General features: G+C 33.0%; 1 protein-coding gene across 2 annotated transcripts in view; it reads right to left on the reverse strand.

Annotated features, from left to right (window-relative positions):
* PPP3R1 (protein phosphatase 3 regulatory subunit B, alpha) overlaps positions 1-18,499 on the reverse strand; it is a 66,330-nt gene that overhangs the window by 6,568 nt on the left and 41,263 nt on the right. For both annotated transcript variants that reach the window (XM_037527515.2, XM_037527516.2), the window contains exons 3-4: positions 1,191-1,367; positions 6-65 (exon numbers count right to left, since the gene is read on the reverse strand). In XM_037527515.2, the coding sequence (XP_037383412.1) occupies positions 6-65; positions 1,191-1,367 (237 nt within the window). The remainder of the gene's footprint in view (positions 1-5; positions 66-1,190; positions 1,368-18,499) is intronic.

Genomic DNA, 18,499 nt, shown 5'->3' on the forward strand with positions numbered 1-18,499 from the left:
CTTACACCTCAACTTTTGTTCCTTATCTCCTTTGACACTGAACTGAGAGACTCCCTCAATGAATTCTGAGTAAGAACAGAAAAGGTTTACATATCAGAAATTTCAATTTTTTACACAGAAAACCAACGTGGATATTTTCTTTTTAAAAACAAAGGACCTTTTCTTGCTGTAAAAGAAAATATTACTAGCAGTATTTAATAATGAAAATGCCACATATGAAATAGCAAAAAGGGTCATAAATATACACACATACGCACATATAATGGATCATATATGTGTGTCTATATAGTCATGTATTATATATGTGTAAGCATATATATACAAATATATATATATAAAATCAACTTTGAGTCCTCTAAAGTCAAAGTTGTAGAAACATATAAGTACCATAGAGCATAATACCCCAAACATTCTTTAAAGCTAGTAATGTTCTTGAAATATAATTATAAAGGAGGACTTAAAAAAAAAGGATTAAACATTGTTTAATGTTTAACAACAAAAATAATTTTGGATTTCTGATCCCAACATTTAGAATCACTTCAGTAAACTGAAGTTTCATGATAAGTGATCATTTTTCTTCACTGCTGGTAAACATTAAATCATCATCAATTTTAGCTCCCTTCACTTATAATCATTCAGTTCCTGAAAAGCAAATAACAAACTGTTCATGATTCACCACTGAAATAAAATGTTTAAAGTATAGAATCAAGAATAAAATTATGTATCATTAGTATTAGCAAAAGCACTATTGAGTATCTTAGTACAAAATGTACATTAACTAAAATATATCCATCCCTTCTATAGAAGTATTCATATCCTTATTGCTGTTTATTTTTAATTGCTCACTTAAGTCTCATTCTTTTTAAAAAAGTTTTAAATAATGCAGCTTCCTATATTACATTCCCTAAAGTGAGGCTTTTCTAAAAATAAAGCAAATATTAACTCCTAATTTTTAAGAGTATCTTATAGGGCAATATGATAGTTTGTGAGCCACAAAGTAAAAGATCTTAGTTTGTTAAGGTTCATACAGCACAGATTTTAAAATTTAAACATACACTATTATTCTAAAATCACCAATAATACAAAGACATTGAAGAATAACTAAAATTTTCAAATATTTTCAAACATAAAACTCTTAAGACTACTCGTAGATTATCTAAATTGTGAGATTTTAAAAACTACTTTCTTACCTTTAAAGTCTACTTCTCCATTCCCATCTGTGTCGAATATATCTATTACTCGCTGTACTAAAGGATTCTGTTGTAACTCAGGCAAAGACATAAACTCTTCCACACTCAAAGAACCAGAATTGTCCAAATCAAGCTTCTTAAATCTCTTTCCTAGCCTTTTAATTTCATCAGCATCAACTAAAAGCAAACAGAGATAGTAAGATTTACAAAATGACATTGTGATTATAGAAAAAAATCTAGCAATTATCCAACAGTTGAATTTCCAACTTAACTACAAGAGTTGATTTCTTTTAATAGAAAAAAATACATGAGCGATATTTTTATTTGGTCATCCTTTTGTTATTCTGCACCTGCCATACATACAACCAACTGGTGAGTGCCAGTTGTACTGGTGAGTACAGGACTGGCTCTCTGCTAAGCTGATCATTGAAATCAAGTGGTTACTATTAGATAAGCTAAATCAATCTCTGTTCTATACTTAAGCACTTTCGTTTTCATTTTAAATTTAATTTGCTTTATTTCTAATACCTCATGGTTCAAAATGTGAACCTATTTCTAACATAATTCAAAATTCAAAGACTCCCTCCCATCTTCCTCCACCCCACAGACATCCAATTCCTCTCCTTGGAGGTAATGTTGCCAATTTTTTAATAATGTTCCAGAATATTCTTTGAAAATATGAGCAAATAAAACATAGCTTTTACCTTTTTAACCATAGGATTAGTTGACAAAATTCACCCTCAAAGCTTTAAAAACAAACTAAAGAATTCGTATTTCTTATCCACATTCTTTAAAAGTGTCCTTCATTTATTTGCAAATTATTGTTTTCATTCCTTTAAAATATCAGACTAATTCACGCAATTCTGATCATCTCTTAATAGAAATATTACTTTCAAAAAAGTAATACTTACCAATACATTAAAAAGTTAATTAAATATATTAACAGTTTTTAAAAGAAAAACAAGTCAAATATTACACTGCCCACCACAATAGTAGAGACTGACATTGCAAACTGTTTTGTAAATTCAACTACACAATATCCTCATTATAAGAACTTGCAAGTTAACATTTTTAAAATGTAAATTAAACAAAGTAACTATAATTACCTGCACTAAAGCATAAACTGTAAAACTACAAGATGCTGCTCTAATATGAACTGGTATATGTGCAATTAAGAAAGGCAGTGATGTCAGCAGATACAGAAGTTATCAATGGTTTAGAGGGATTTCCCCCACTATGTTATGAAGGGATCAGAGGCAGACTTTCCTTAAAGAGAAAGTGTTGATAAAATGTGAAGGAGAAAAAAAAAGGCGAGAACAACTACCTTTTTAGGAAAAAGTTAACAGCAAATTTAGTAGTTTCAAGAACCCAGAGACTAACATTGTTATCTAGTGAAAACTAAAGGTGCAAATGAACACTCAACAAAGACAATTTCTCTTGTATATACTGCTTCTCAAAAAAAAAAAGCAATTAACATAGATGACTATATCCTGGTTCATTATGTAATTTTTACAAACTTAGTTTCTACTGAAGCAGATGTCCTCAAGACAATTAGGGCTGACAGTCTATAGTGGTTAACACAAATGCCATTTATGTTAAGGTAATTTGTGCTAGTGTTTTAAAAATCATTGTTGTTTCTGTTAGTACTCTGTTATAAGGCTGCATAGTGAATAGTCTATCCGTATTTTTTCCAGACATGATTTTGCAGACATGAGGTTTTTCAGGAATGCGTATGTTGTGTTACAGCAGAGGTATCTTTACCATAATTTAATGATTCATTTAAACACCACTTCAAATAGCAAAACACACATGCATGTTTATAATAATCCAAACAAGGGCCTCCCTGGTGGTGCAGGGGTGAAAGTCTCAGCACTATCAGGCTATCACGAGCCACTGTGGCATGAGTTCGATCCCCACACTAGGGAGCAAAACCACATGGTGCAGCAAACCTCTCCTGTCTTGCCTGCTGCTCCCCTCAGCAGTGTATTTCAATAGATCAGCCTGTTCTGCTCCCCAGTCTGTCTCTGGTGAGTCCTCTCACTCCCCAGACCTCTGGCTTGTACCCCAGTTCTTGTATGCATAAATAAAAGCAAAAAAATCTTATAAAAAATTATCCAGTGCCTCCCTGGTGGCGCAGGTGGTTGTGCACAGCACTGTGAAGCTGTCCGCAGTCTCTGCAGTGCCAGTTCCATCCCCTCCAGCCTCGCCTGCTGCTCCCCTCAGCAGTATATTTCGTCAGTCTGCCTGTTCTGTTCCCCACTCTGTCTCTGGTGAATCCTCTCACTCTCCCGTGCATCTGGTCTGTGCCCTGGTTCTTGTATAAATAAATCTCAAAAAATAATCCAATCAAAATTTACACACACACACATACACACACTTCATAAACAAATCAACTGAAATAGAAAAAGCATTTTTATACCTCTACCAAAGAGTACTGCTTTATGGGAGAGATGATAAAAGCAAGCTAGCAAGCTGTTCAAATTAACCGTATTATTCAATTTTCCATTATGAAATTAGATATCCTTACTCTGAGGAAAACAAAACTTAATACTTTTTGCTTATTTATTTACATGTCTCCCCCACTTAGGGAAAAGTTCATCGTTTTCTCATTGGTGGTTCTGTACATTGCATGTAACATGTGAACACCTGTTTTTAAGTATAAATGTTTTTAAGTATTAATTCTAAGTGTTTCAGATTTAAAATTTATTGATCAAAATGCCATCAACATTGTAAGCAAAACTACTTATCTAAGCAGATAGCAATCAGCAAATCTTTTCCTATCGTTTCTCAAAGTTCAAAGATTTTGCTTAAGAGTCACTTTTCATGCTTACATTAATCTTACATTCATACCAAAGATTCATTATTAGTTACTTTCTTTTTTACAACTGTTCATTTCTCCTTAATTTACAATGACAGACCAGAAAAGTGGATGATGAAATTAAATATAATAGACTATGGTAGAATTACAAGTGGGAAAGGAAAGACAGTGCCTCCACAAGCAGCACACAGACAAATGAGGATGGTTTCACTGAGCAAAAAGAGGGAAGATAGATATACAGTGTCAACATTTAAACTAAACTACGTGTTAGATTCCATTTTTAAAAATGGGACATGAATAACAGTTCAGAAAGTTGTACCTTATGAAACTGAAACTAAGGCACTTGAAGAACTTTCAATTACCTGAAAATTAGCACTATTTGGAAGACAGCATTCCAGCCTTGATTTATTAGTAAGGAATATAATGAATATTGTAAGATAGATAACATAAATCACCATATAGATATACTTGGTTCAATCTATCCTTCTTTATACTACCAAACACTTTTGATAAGGCACATTCAGCCAAATTGCTAGCTTTTGTGCTCAAAATTTTTGAAAGGCTTCCCAAAGCAAATAGGATAGAAAAGTCAAGAGCCCTTGACAGTACTTAGCCTCAATTCAAATTTCCATCTTATCTCTTCCCCTAATACCTCTACTTAGCTATAATATTCTTAGCACAATTCTTACAATTCTTTTATAGCATAAATTCCAAGCCTCCATTTCTTTATAAACCCTCTGCTGGAGTGTTCGTCCCTTGAGTGCTCCACTTATGAGACACACATCAATTTTTCTCTGATTTTAAAAAAAAGGGAGGGTGTTATTAACTGTGTCTCCTGTAGTTAGGCGTATCATTAGCTGGTGAAAGGCCTTAAAGCAACATTCAAAATTCATTCAACTTTCTGTGTTACTTTATGTTATGAAATAGTATAAGATAGTTGACACCTATTCTGGATTAGTTAAAACTTTCCTCAAAGGCAAAGCAATGTACCAGTGATCACATTTAACAACAACTGTCTTTCTAAGTTCCGTAAGTATGACTTAAAGGTTTAAAGGGTCTAAGCTTCACCTAATCTTTCTTTTCATAATCAGTCTCACAAACCTCATATAGTCCAAACCCACCTTGAGTTGAAGAGGTCACTGTAGTTTGAAAGGAGACTGTAACTGATATATTTCCTTCTTTCCTTCCTACTTAGATTGCAATAATGATCATGTAAGACACAGACTAGTTTCTGAGACATAGACTCAGTACTAGTCTATTCAAGGTAATGTGTATGCAATGTCTATTCAAGGTAATGCCACAAGTATGTTTTAAAGCCAAGACCTAAGGAAGCTAGCTTTTAAAAACAAATAGTAAAAATAGTTATTTAGGGTTAGTTGACTATGTGGTCACTACTGCCACCAGAGAAGCAGTTATTTAGCGTGACCAGCTGCTGGTACTATAGAAGCGCCATGTTACAGGATTAAAGGTATCTTAAAGTATTGTCACAATTCTTAAAATTTCAGTACCTATTAATCTTCTAAAATTAGGCAAAGATTTCTAAAACACATCAAACCCATTTTGGCATTACCATTGGATGTTTCACAAATCTGCACTTAGTACATATTAAGGGACAAATTCTAACTTTCGGCACCAAACTTTAACAAAGATTTTATCCGTACTGTCTGGGATCACACTCCCTTAAAACAGATGTTTAAGTGGGGAACACAATGACGACAAGGGGGGAACACAATGACGACAAATAAATACCTCACCCTCTTGACTCATAGATATTCTTTTTCATATCTTTTATCAAGTTGAAACTCATGTTATTTTCCCACTTTTTGTAAGGAAACCTTTGTATAAACAATAATAATTGAACATCTTACCTGTTCGATTATTTCATAGAAAATATTGAAATAAAAAACATTATAGTCATAAAAGTGCATATACAGATATATATATGTTCTCTAAAATCTAAGTAAGTACAAATCTATAGATCTTTCATTTTGAGTTTATAAAACACAAAATTAATAGGGAATTGATGGACTGCTTATATAGCAAGCACCAAATTAAACTGTCAAGATGTTACCCAGATCAATGTACCCCAGGTATACTCAGCAATGAATGTGAAATCTAGATGGTTACTCATTTTAACAAGCAGTTTCAAGAAAATTATGTGTCACCACATCAAATGATTAAGACTTTGCTTCTAGAGAGCTCATGCAACTGTAGTAAATCTTAATAAAAATTTCCAAGTGGACACATCAATACTAAGGAAATATAATATTAATAGATAGAAATGTTGCATATTCATTCATCATCATCTCAGATGAAGAAACATTACCGTCTTAATCATATGTGTATGTCTGTACATACTTCTTTTTCATTTAGAAAAAAGGAGTATGAGCTTCCAAAATAGAAGAGAGCCTAAGTCTTTGGCTCTTAAGGTACTGTTATTACTACATATACACCAAGCTATTACTCCACTGTAAGGATTAAAAGTAAAAACATTTTGTAGTCATGAGTTTTCTCAGAATGAAAAGGAAAATAAATAAGCAAAATGGCAGAATGATTATCCTCAAATTGTAACCAATTACCAACAATTGTGTAGTAAACAACAGTAGAAAACAAAACTACTGCTCCTTCAGAAAATTCTTTTGTCACTTAATGATTTAACAAGAAAAAAATGAATCTCTTCGAATCCTCCTAGGATTTATATTTTGAAAGAAATAACTAACTGTAATGTGGAATCCTAGAAAAGAAAAAATACTAGATAAGAAAAACTTCAAAAGTTACCAGTTGTTGATTTTTTTTCACTAAAATACAGTTTAATGAGTATTGTACCAACATTAATTTTTTGATTTAATTCTGAACGATGTTAACATTACAGAAAGCTGTGTGAGGGGTATCTGGGAACATTTTTTTTCATCTTTTTAAAAAAAAAATTTTTTTAATTTTATGTATTTTTTACAGCATTTTTCATTTTTGCACAATGTATGCATTTTCAGCTTGGTTATAGTCCCCATACAGTTCCCACAACCCTTGTTTTGATCCTACTCCATTCTTCCCCCCCGTTGTGTGTCTCTGGTTTATAGTTGCTTGTTGGTTTTGATTTTTACTTACTTTCTGGCTTATTTCGCTGAACATGATCCCTTCCAACTCCATCCATGTTGCTGCAAATTGCATGAGTTTATCTTTTTTGACTGCTGAGTAATATTCCATTGTGTATATGTACCACATCTTCTTGATCCAGTCATCTATTTTTGGGCATTTGGGTTGTTTCCATAGCTTACCTATTGTAAATAGTGCTGCTATAAACACAGGCGTGCAAGTGCCCTTTTGAATTAATGTTTCTGTGTCCTTTGGGTAAATACCTAGGAGTGGAATTGCTGGATCATATGGAAGCTCCATCTTTAAGCAGACTGCGGAATCTTCATACAGCTTTCCATAGTGTTTGGACCCATTTGCACTCCCACCAGCAGTGCAGGAGAGTTCCTTTTTCTCCACATCCTCGTCAACATTTGTTGTTGCTAGTTTTTTAATATGTGCCATTCTCACTGGTGTAAGATGGTATCTCATTGTAATATTTAGGAACATTTTTGGTATATGTGCTGCCGAAGCAAACACAATTTTGGGAACATTTTGACAACTTTTTGGCAATTTCTCCTTAGTCCCTTCCAATATGTGATATTCCTTACTTCTCCCCTTGACCTTTCGATACAGTATTTTGTAAGGTGTCCCTCAGCTTGAATCTGGTATTTTCTCATGATCAGAATGAATGAGGAAGAATGCCACAGAAATGATGTGTCCTTGCCAGTGGTCATATCAAAGGGTTTGTGATGTCAATGTCTAGTGCCATTACCTTTGATCATTTGGCCAAAATAGTGACCTTCCTCTTTGTATTAAAAAAATATCAGGGAAGAGAAGATATAACAACAACAACAACAACAAAAACCACCTGTCCCTTCTCCCCACTTATTTCTTTATTTAATTATTCATATTATCATGGACTCAAGGATCTTTATTCTATGAGTTAAAAGCTATACATGCCATTATTTGCTAGTCAAATTGTTCAATCTTTGGTCTTAAGGTAATACCTCATACCTACTCCTGTGTGACCTTTCAACAAGCCCCATTTTGCATACACTTCCTTAATTTCTGACACCAAAAATATTCTTCCCTCATCCTGACTTCACACACTATTATTAAGAAAAGAATCCCCAATCTCCTTTGTATGACAGGATATTTAGAACCATACCATAGAATGAGAACTATTAGGCTACAAAGGGCCTAAGAAAACATTTTGGAATAATGAAAAAAATTTTTTTTGGCTATAGTGATGCTTACATAGGCATACACATTTGTCAAAATGTGTCGAACTATATAATTTTGGAATGTCATATATTTCTCAGAGTTGGTTTAAAATTTTTTACGATTTTGATTACAGCTTTGTAATTCTTTTGCTGGTACTGATAACTAGCTTTTCCATATTTGACTATTTAACAGTTTATTTAACAGAAATATTACTCTAATAAGGGATCTCAGAATCTCTAACCAAGAGGGATACTGTGAAAAGCGCTATCTGACATGACAAAATTACCTATGGAGAAACATGTACTGTAATAATTCTTGTAAAGACTACCATAAGAATAAAGGCCTTATAATGTTGCCATACGAGTCAATGGGTAGTTTTTTTTAAAGATTCACTTAATAATTATCTTTTGTAAAATTCATCTCCTACAAAAATTAGCTGTATTTTCCTGATACCCCAAATAAGTAAAAAACCACCAGGGGCGCAGTAGACAAGGTCATCAGCATCTCCAAAAACACACCCAAATTTTATAACGACCTGTGTATAAACAAGCAGCTTAATATTTCTATTATTTAATATTCTACACAGAATTGTCTGACAGCAGACAAAAGAATCCTACCAATATTATAAGAAAATTTTAAAAGTACTTATGAAATATATTCCGGTGTTAAAAAAAAAAAAAAGAAATATGGAGACATAGTCACACCCATTGTGCCGAGACTTACAAAACTTTATCCACTTAAAGATTTAAATTTAAGGGTATATAATAATTTTCTTTTTAAAAAAAAGATATTTATTTATTTATTTATACAAGCACTGGGTACAGTCAGAAGCACGGAGGGTGAGAGAATTCACCAGAGCCAGAGAGGGGGAACAGAGCAGGCAGACAGATGAAGTACACTGCTGAGGGGAGCAGCGGGCGTGGCAGGAGAGGTCTGTCGCACCATGTGGGACCCTCGCCTGTGGCATGGGATCGAACCGGCGCTGCAGAGGCTGCGGGCAGCTTCGCAGCACAGCACTCAACCACTGCACCACCAGGGGAGGCCCCACATAATAATTTTCTAATGTAAGAGGTAACAGATGCTTTTGGTGTTTCTAGAATTCATATATTTAGAAAACTGTTAAATAGTCAAATACAGAAAAGCTAGATATCAGTACCAGCAAAAGAATTACAAAGCTGTAATCAAAATTGTAAAAAACTTTAAACCAACTCTGAGAAATAAATGACATTCCAAAATTATATTACATAGTTCGACAGATTTTGACAAATGTGTATGCCTATTGTAAGCATCACTATAACCAAAATAAAAAATTTTCATTATTCCAAAATGTTTCCTTAGGCCCTTCATAGTCAATCAACCTCCACACCCACCAATTCCAAGGCAAACACTGTTCTGCTTTACAATAAAGTCCACTGCATTGATATACCATAATTTGCTTAGTAGACATTCTTGTTATTTCCTGTTTAGGACTATCAGGAATGAGGTTGTTAAGAATACTCATGAATAAGCTTTACTGTAAACAAATATTTCCTGAATTGCTGAGTTATAGGGTAAGTAGATATTTAACTTTCAGAAACTGCCAAAGTTTCCCAAAGTGGTACTATTTACACTCCTAGAATTCCAGTAATCCCATATCCTTGCCAATATGTGGTACTGTCAGCTTTCTGAAGTTTAGTTAGTCTAATGGTGCCAGCATATGATTATAGCTTAAATCTACATTTCTCTTAAGTCTAATGATCTTGAGTATCTTCCTTATGTGATTACTGGCAATTTATATATCTTCATTTGTGAGGTGATCATTTACACTTTTTAAAACCGATAAATCAACTAAAAACGGATTAAAGACTTGAATGTCTAAGATTTGAAATCATAAAATACATAAAAGAATAACAGGCAAAACACCTTGAGACACTGGCTTCAGAGATGTCTTTGGAGACTCAATTACAATGGCAAGGGAAACAAGCAAAAATAAAATTGATGAGACTACATCTGACTAAAAAGCTTCTGAATGAGAAAGAACTATCATTAAAACTAAAAGATACCATACCAAATGGGAGAAGATACTTAAACATCATACATCTAACGGGGGCTAATATTCAAGAGCTTCAAAGAACGCAACAAAAAAGATCCACAAAAAAACCCAATGACAAAACAGGCAGAGTTATAGGCACTCCTCTAATGACACAGACAAATGGCAAACAAGTGTATGAAAAAATGTTCATCACCACGTATCAGGGAAATGAAAATCAAAATCACAATATACCACACCTCACACCTGTGAAAATGGCCCATAACCAACAAGACCAGAAAACAACTAATGTTGGGTGAGGGTGTGGTGAAAGAGGAACCCTCGCACTCTATTGGTAGGACTGTAAACTGGTCCAGCCCCTATGGAAAACAGTATAAAGGTTTCGCAAAATATTAAAAATAGATCTACCATATGATCCAGTAATTCCACTCCTCGATGTCTATCCAAAGAATGTAAAAACATTAATTTAAAGGATACACACACTCGTATGTTCATTGAAGCACTATTTACACAAAAACCAAGTTAGGGAAACAACTTAAATGCCCAATGACAGATGACCAGATTAAGAAGATGTGGTGTATATATACACAATGAAATACTACTCAGCTATGACTAAAAAGATGAAATCTTGCTATTTGCAACAACATGGATGGAACTGGAGGGGATTATGCAAAGCCAAGTAAGTCTGAAGACAGACAAATACTGAATCACTTAACTCCTATGTGGAATATAAAAACAAAACAAAGGAAAAGACAACACTAAACCAAAACAAACCTAGAAATCTAAGAGCAGAATTGAGGCAACCAGAGTGGGAGGATGAGGGTGGAGGGTAAAGGTGGGAGGGAAACCCAATGGATTATGGTGAAGATTATGGATCCTTTGGTGGTGGGCATGAGGTCATGTCATACATCTAAAGGGGTGTTAATCTCTCCCCCTAAGTCACATAAGGTGTTGTTAACCAATGTTACCTCAACAAAAAATAATACAACTTAAAAATAAGTAATACTCATTGATAAAAATGAGTAAATAAAATTTGCGACTACATGTAATTAAAAGTTGTGGGCTTCTCATTGTATACTGATTGATGCACATCTTTTATCAGATGTAGCTATTTCAAATAATTTCTCCTAGTCTGTTCAGCTGCCTTTCATAGATGTTTTTGAAAGAGCAAAAAGTTTTCATGAAATCCATTTTTCTTCTTTTATGATTCATGGTTTATGCATACTACAAATCCTTGTCTTGGTCGTAAAGATTTCTCCTGTATTATTCAAGAAGTTCCATAGTTTTAGCTTTGCTGTCATAAATCTATGACCCATATTGTTTTTGTAGGGGTAGAGGTAAATTTTTATTTCACAAAGAAATACAGCTATTGTTTTAAGACTACTTCGTTGAAATGCTCCCCTTAAAATATCCTTGACATTATTGTGTGTGTGTGTGTATACACACATATGTGTGTAAATGGTATGTTTATGCTCTCTATTTTATTGATTTTGTCTATCTTATATCCATAGCTCTAGCTTTAAATTGGGGAACATTATTTTTACATTTTTTGTTCTTTATGAAAATTGTTCTGGCTCTTTTAACTTTGCTTACTCCCTCCACCCCACCCCCGATCTTAGGTGGAAAGCATTGAGTCTTTCACCGTTAAATAATTATGATGTTACAGATTTTCAAAGGTGTCCTTTATCAGATTGAGGACATTCTCTCTTCTACTCCTAATTTAAAAGTATCATGAATGAATACCGAAATGTGTCAAAGAAATACTTTGCTATATCTACAGATACAGCTTGGAAATACTGCAGGTTTGGTTCCAGGCCACCACGATAAAGTGAGTATCACAATTAACCAAGTCATACAAATTTTTTGGTTTCCAGTATATATAAAAATTACTTTTATATTGTAGTGGTCTATTTAAGAGTGCAACAGCATTATGCATCCAAAAAGAATAAAAAAAAGAATCCCACAATACATACCTTGATTAAATGTGACAAACAAAAAGTGAACATACACTGTTGGAAAATTGGTAAATAGATTCAATGCAGTGGCCATAAACCTTCGATTTGTAAAAATGCATTATCTGTAAAGTGTAATAACACAAAGTAAACCTGTATTGCGTGTGTGTGTTTTTTTATCTGTACTATAGTGAGTTACATTGATTTTGTTAGTGAAAATTTTACTCCTGGGATAAACCCCATTAGGTCACATTTTATATTTCATTTCACTTATTGCTGGATTGAGCTTGCTAATATATAAGGATATTTTTCCACATATATTCATGATGAATATTGGCCTAGTGTTCTCTATAATGTTCCTGGTATTGTTATCATATAATGCTAGTTTCTGTTTTCTGAAGGAATATGGATTCATATGGATTCATAGTATTTTTTTAATTAAATATTTGCTAAAATTTACCAGTAAAGCTAGCTATCTGGTCATGGAGTTTTTGTCAAAATTTTTTAATAAAGAATTCAATTTTATAAAAAGATATGCTATTAAGATATTTCTATTTGTTCTTGTGTCAACTTCACATGCTTGCTTTACAAGGAACTTGTCCATCTCATCTAAGGTCTAGAACTGTTGGCATAAAACAGCTCATTAAATTCCATTATCCTTTTACTATCTTAAGATTGCAGTGATTTCAGTTCTTTTGTTACTGATAGTGGTAACTGTGTTTTCTTCTAGACCACCTCTTAAAAATGTAAATGCAGAAACAGCTTTAACAGGTGGGGGAGGAGGGACAAGAGAAAAATGGGTATATGTTTTGCAAAAAAAAGTAAGTTAGGAATTATTTTTTAAAATGTGAATGTTATATACCATTGCTTCCTCCTACTTACATAAAAGAAATGATCAAAAATGACCCACCATGCCAGAACTTAGTCCTATAAATGAATATTCTACAAAGATGTTACATAAGCTACACAGTAACAAAAATTCTAAAAATCCATTTTTAACACTTGTTTTCAGAGTTCATTGAGCTTTAGAAAAAAATCTGTCATAGAAAAGCCACATAATGCACTGGGTTAGAAGAAACCTTGGAGGTAAAAAACTCAAGCTTAAGGAAACATACCAAGAGTCAAGTTGTTTAGTGCTGTAAAGTTGATGGCAAAGGTGGAACTATGATTGTCTGAAATATTTTCCAGTTTCTTTTCATGTATTAGTTCTATCTGAACAGTCTGCATAGGAACTCAGGCTAAGGGATACTAACCATTCATATTCCTCAACATGTATTTCTGGATGGAGAAAACAAACAATAAGAATGCTATCCCAGGTGGATAAAAATAAGAATACATATTTCTAAGATGTTTTCTAATTTGTGTGCAATTTGTTTTCTTGCTGATAGTATTCATATTGCTATTATTTTTCACCTTTTGGTATATCTACACTGGAGTTCTTATCAAAATGAGCGATAAATTTATAAGATTGTAAAACATATCTCCAAGTTTTCTCATTGTTATTAACAATTCTAGTTTAAAAGTGATTGATATATTTTAAATTATAAGCATATGTTATAGACCAATAACATATCTTATTCAAAAACATGGCTCTCACAAGATTTGCTTTTATAAGTAAATCCAACTCCATCTCACTACATCTCACTCTCCAAGTTTTCCTGCTTTTTTATTTATATTCCTGTTCTTCTTGCATTTAAAAATGTTATGTGCATTTTCTTTAGCTTCTACAACTCCAAAAAAATCATATGGTATCTTCACAGAAGACTGCATACTCAAAAGTCATCATTTACTTTCAGCTTTCAATTATTCAAGACTGACTTAGAGCTGTTCCAGAGCTCAGTGTGGTTTATCATCCACAACGTTATCTGCATTCTGAATCCCCAGTATACCTTCCCCCCCGCCCATTACTGATATGCCTTTTATTTTAATATTAAGGAATTACACCACACAGTTTACCTATCACCTTTTACTTTCTTCTTGAAAACATTCTTCACAGATAATTATAGCTTCTTGCTCTAATTTGAGCCAACTGATTTGTAGGATCATGGCAATTTTAATCCTGATATTTTCACTGGTATCTTGGATTTCATTTCATCTCTTTTTCAAACTTCTATTTTTTCTGGGTACATATTGAAGAATTTAAGAAAGGGGAACTTTCCAAGTCCTTAGGTATCTGGAAACATCTCTGCTTTGATTTCACAACAAAGTGATCACTTAGTTGACAGCAAATTCTGGGTTCAGGAACTAAGGATTTTGAATGAATTGCTCCATTGCTCTCTATCATCTACAGTTGTTGCTAATATCCTCCTATTCTTTTTAGGCAATTATTTTCCAAAAAAACCTTTTAGGGTTCTCTTTTTAACTCTTAGAATTTTAATATTACAAAAGAAGTTAAGATTAATGTAGACATTTTTCATCTGATCTAAGCAATCAGAATGCTCTTTTAACCAAAAGATTTAATTTCTGAGGTGAGGGAAAATTTCCTCTATTTCAGTAATTATTTTTTATTCTCTTTTTATCTAACACAAATGAAATTTCTTTCAGACCAATGCTATTATTCTGTATGTATTTCTCAATTCCTTTTTGTATATTTTTCTATATTTTTGGTTCTAACATTTTGAGGAACTCAAGAATTTACATTTTTTGCTAAACAGCTAGGCTTTTCTCAACTGAAATAACTAACTTGTATATAACAAATACAAAAATATTCAAATTTGTGGTAGAAAATCAAATTGCTACATGTCATGAATTTCATTATTGAAACTACAAATTTGTAAGAGCTACCAAATACCAAAATTTGACATTACGGATAAAGAAAACCAGCACTCACTTTTCTTCACTACTTGCCTAAAAGTCTCAAATATCTGAAATACTATAGAGAATCCAGGGATTTTAAAAAAATATAAGAAGTACCATAACAGCAAAATAAGACAAGAAGCTAGAGCCTAGATTATTCAAGTTCAGGCACTACACTTTAGAAAAATTTCCACTTCTCTCTTCCTTTCTGAGTTCTAATGCTTTAAGCAGAAGATAAGTAATTCTAAGTGGACTCAAAGAAAGCAGAAGTAATTCTCAAGTGGACTAGGTGAAATAAATTACAGTTCAACAACACTGAGTTGCTAAGTAAAATGATAAATCGTATCTGGCAGATAGTTTAAGAAACAAACTATGACACACTTATGAAGTTTTTGAATTTCAAATAAAAATGTTTTAAAATAAATGACATTTCAGGAAGAAAATGTTTTAAAACATTTTTACCTGTTCACATTTGAACAGAATTTTTATTGATATTAACAAGGTTTCCTACAAAGATTTCTGAGAGGATGAACAAAGGTTTGGGAGTAAACCTGAAATTGCTCTTTAGATCACACATCATTTAAAAAAATTAACGAAGTTAAGCCAGTCCCTATAAGAATGGAAACAAAAGAAGCACAAATGAAAAGGGAAATTCAAATTAATTTTAAATTAACTTCTCTGAAAAGTTTTGTTTTCAAAACAAAGAAAAAATGCAATGAAGATGAACACTGAACTATCAAGACAATCTGAGAGTATAAATTAGCACAGAAAGTAATCAGTATCTCTCCACTTTAATCAATAAATATTCAAACCAGCAACAAAACTGCTTGAATACGAGGTTTACTCAAAATTAGAGCACTCTGCTAATGACTAGAGATGTCTTCAAGGTTTCTACACATAGTTCAATATGCAGAGAAGAAACACTCCTTTAGAGTCTGCAAAATTGTTCTTAGGTCACCTAATGAAATTTGATAAATCTTTCCAATTAAAAAAGTCTTTGTTCTATATTCGGCCTACAAAACAGGTCCTGTATTTAACAATTTTAACAAAACCATTCAGAATTATACTGTCTTTATCAATAGTAAAAATCAGTTGAATCTGATTTTCCACTCATACTTTCAACTGTACCCCAAACTAGTTATATGCTTAAACAATCTAAAGTACAATGTTGCACTCATTTTTCCAAGTTACCATGCCAAGTTGCAACTAAGGTCTCATCTTTAAGCAAACCACACCAACAGAGTATACATTTCCTAGTGGAGACAAGTGAGCCAACAGAAACAAAATCACATAAATTAAATTAAAAAGTGGTCAATGACTTGAGATTAAACAAATCGGTGAATATGTTTGCCTGTAGTCAAATTACTGCTTTGTTGCTTTACTTACTTGCTGGCTCTATGACCTTATGCCATATTGGGGGGAGCGGGATTTCACTGTATCTGTTTTCTCTTGTAACAGAATAGAGAAGATAATATTATCTCTTATGAGATAATATTGTGAGGATCAAAAAAGTTGCTATATGAGAAATGCTTAGCATAGTGCCTAGCATGTGTTAAATGCTATAATTGTTATTCCTTATGAAAACAAATGGGATGACTGGTAACTAATGAGTTTTCCTAAAGGTACATACGGCCTTTGATATTATCCTACTAGTTGTCTGCACACTCCAGTTCTGAGCTTATTCAATCAACATATACTTAATCAGCATCAGGTTTATTCCAGGCATTGTACTTATACTTCAACCATAAATGTCTCAATTTTTTTATTTATGAAAATTAGCTTAAACAATCCCTTATTATCAAAGCTCGCTGTACTGTATGTCATGCTTAGTATAATTATTTTTGATAATAGTTATCAACCTACCCTTTTCTGATTCATTTAAAAAAGCTGCTTTATAAAAGAAAATTTCAAGCACATACAATGACTGAGACACCAGTATAACGTGTTCTATATGCCTATCATACTGCTTTAACCATTAACACATGAGAAATTTAATTTTATCTTTACATCCACTTCAATTACTTTAGGACAAATACCAAAAATATTAATTTCTGAAACTGTTCAGTATTTATTATTTATTTCAAAAAGATAATCTTTCTAAAAACATCACAGTAATACTGCACCTAAAATTAATTTATTAATAATTAATCATTCCGTTATATTAAGTAATCAGTGTTCAAACTTCCCCAAGTAACAAATAATTTCAGTTTTTTTTAATCCATCAGATCTGGCAATTAGGCAACACATCAGTGAAAGTGACCTAACAATTATTGTCACAGGGTTAATAGATGATATAAACCAGATTACAGCAAGCCAGGAAATGAGCAGGACTATGGAAATGGAGATAAATGTATATGCTCTTCTTTGGACATGCTCAAACATAAGAAAATGGACAAAAACTAGGAGCTACATGCAGGATCAGGATCAAAGAGGAGATGACTATATCCATAAAATGAAAAGAGAAGAGAAGCTATACAGGACATAGGAAAGATAAAGGGGCAGGGGGGAGGGGGAGAGAGAAAATTAAGGTGCTAGACATGACAGAACATGGCTAACCTTTAATACAGGAGTTATAACCCAAATTCACACTAAAGGAAAGAGGTTATGTGGGTGAGTATGACATTAGGAAAGCTTGTGTGTGTATGATAGGTGTGGAAATTGGAAGGAAGTAGAGGGAAAGAAGTCAAACACTTAAAATGTTCTGTTTTCTTATAAACTGACTAGGAAACACAACCACTGATCAAAAAGCAATAGGGTACTTGGAAAGGATTATGGGGGTGGGGGTGGATTTGCTGACATGTTGAAGATCTAGATGGAATTTGGGCAGACTGAAAAGAGACAACCAATCAGATAGGTAACGAATTAATCAACACCCATATCTTAGACAGCTTTCAAAAGCAACTTCAAATGTTACCCATTCCATGAAACATTTCTTAGTGTCCTTATTAAGCAACGATTTTTTTCTCCTTAGAACCTGTTTTATTTCTAGAAATGGTTTACTTCCATTTATTACATAAATGTAATAATTTATGCACTTTTCTTCTTTCCCAGCTGCCAGACTTCAAGCATTTTGTGAATGCTTATCTGTTTGTCACAGGGTCAAAGAGAGTATGTTACAGCATATAATTTAGAATCTTATTTCCTCTTTTAAAAGTGACATAATTTAATAACTAAAAGCACAAAACAGTAACTATTTGAAATGTTGAGAGGACCCACTGCAGACTGGGGCCAATTATGAAATAGCTCAGAGATCAGAGAATTGAGGTGGGTCTTGAAGGGATGAAAAGGCAGGATAGAATTTAACCTGAATAGGGAAGTATAAAGAGGGAAATGCTTCAAGGGTTGGTTTTTAACATACTTAAATATATTGTACTATTTATTAGCAGATAACATTAAGCTCTTTCAGTAAGAAGTGGTT

The sequence above is a fragment of the Talpa occidentalis genome, unplaced genomic scaffold (genome assembly GCF_014898055.3).
Source record: "Talpa occidentalis isolate TD23 unplaced genomic scaffold, MPIMG_talOcc4v2.1 talOcc4.5, whole genome shotgun sequence".
NCBI lineage: Eukaryota > Metazoa > Chordata > Mammalia > Eulipotyphla > Talpidae > Talpa > Talpa occidentalis.